At 47.8% G+C, this 247-nt stretch overlaps 1 protein-coding gene across 1 annotated transcript in view; it reads right to left on the bottom strand.

Annotated features, from left to right (window-relative positions):
• The window catches only part of MTFR2 (mitochondrial fission regulator 2), a gene marked incomplete at its 5' end in the record, with an annotated part of 8,044 nt that extends 7,806 nt beyond the window's left edge, over positions 1–238 (bottom strand). Inside the window, one exon of the mRNA XM_009870270.1 lies at positions 125–238. Coding sequence (XP_009868572.1) covers positions 125–238 — 114 coding nt within the window. The remainder of the gene's footprint in view (positions 1–124) is intronic.
• Between the last annotated feature and the right edge of the window lie 9 nt (positions 239–247).

Below are 247 nucleotides of genomic sequence, written 5' to 3' on the forward strand. Positions count from 1 at the left end.
TCATGCAGCCAGTAACACCCTGAGATACTGACAAAAGGAAAAGAGCACGTTTCAGTCACCACGTGCATCTATTTAGGTCTTGCAGAAAATAAAACAGCAAAGAAGTGAAATAAATTCAATATACCTTGACTTGGTACTTCCTTAGGGCTGCGTGAAACTGCTGGAAATGCCGCCTTGGCGAGACCGCGGGCGGGAGGCACCTTCTGACTGCACGACCGATACTGCTGCAGAAAACACGTGTTTCCAG

The sequence above is a fragment of the Apaloderma vittatum genome, unplaced genomic scaffold (genome assembly GCF_000703405.1).
Source record: "Apaloderma vittatum isolate BGI_N311 unplaced genomic scaffold, ASM70340v1 scaffold325, whole genome shotgun sequence".
Classification (NCBI taxonomy): Eukaryota; Metazoa; Chordata; class Aves; order Trogoniformes; family Trogonidae; genus Apaloderma; species Apaloderma vittatum.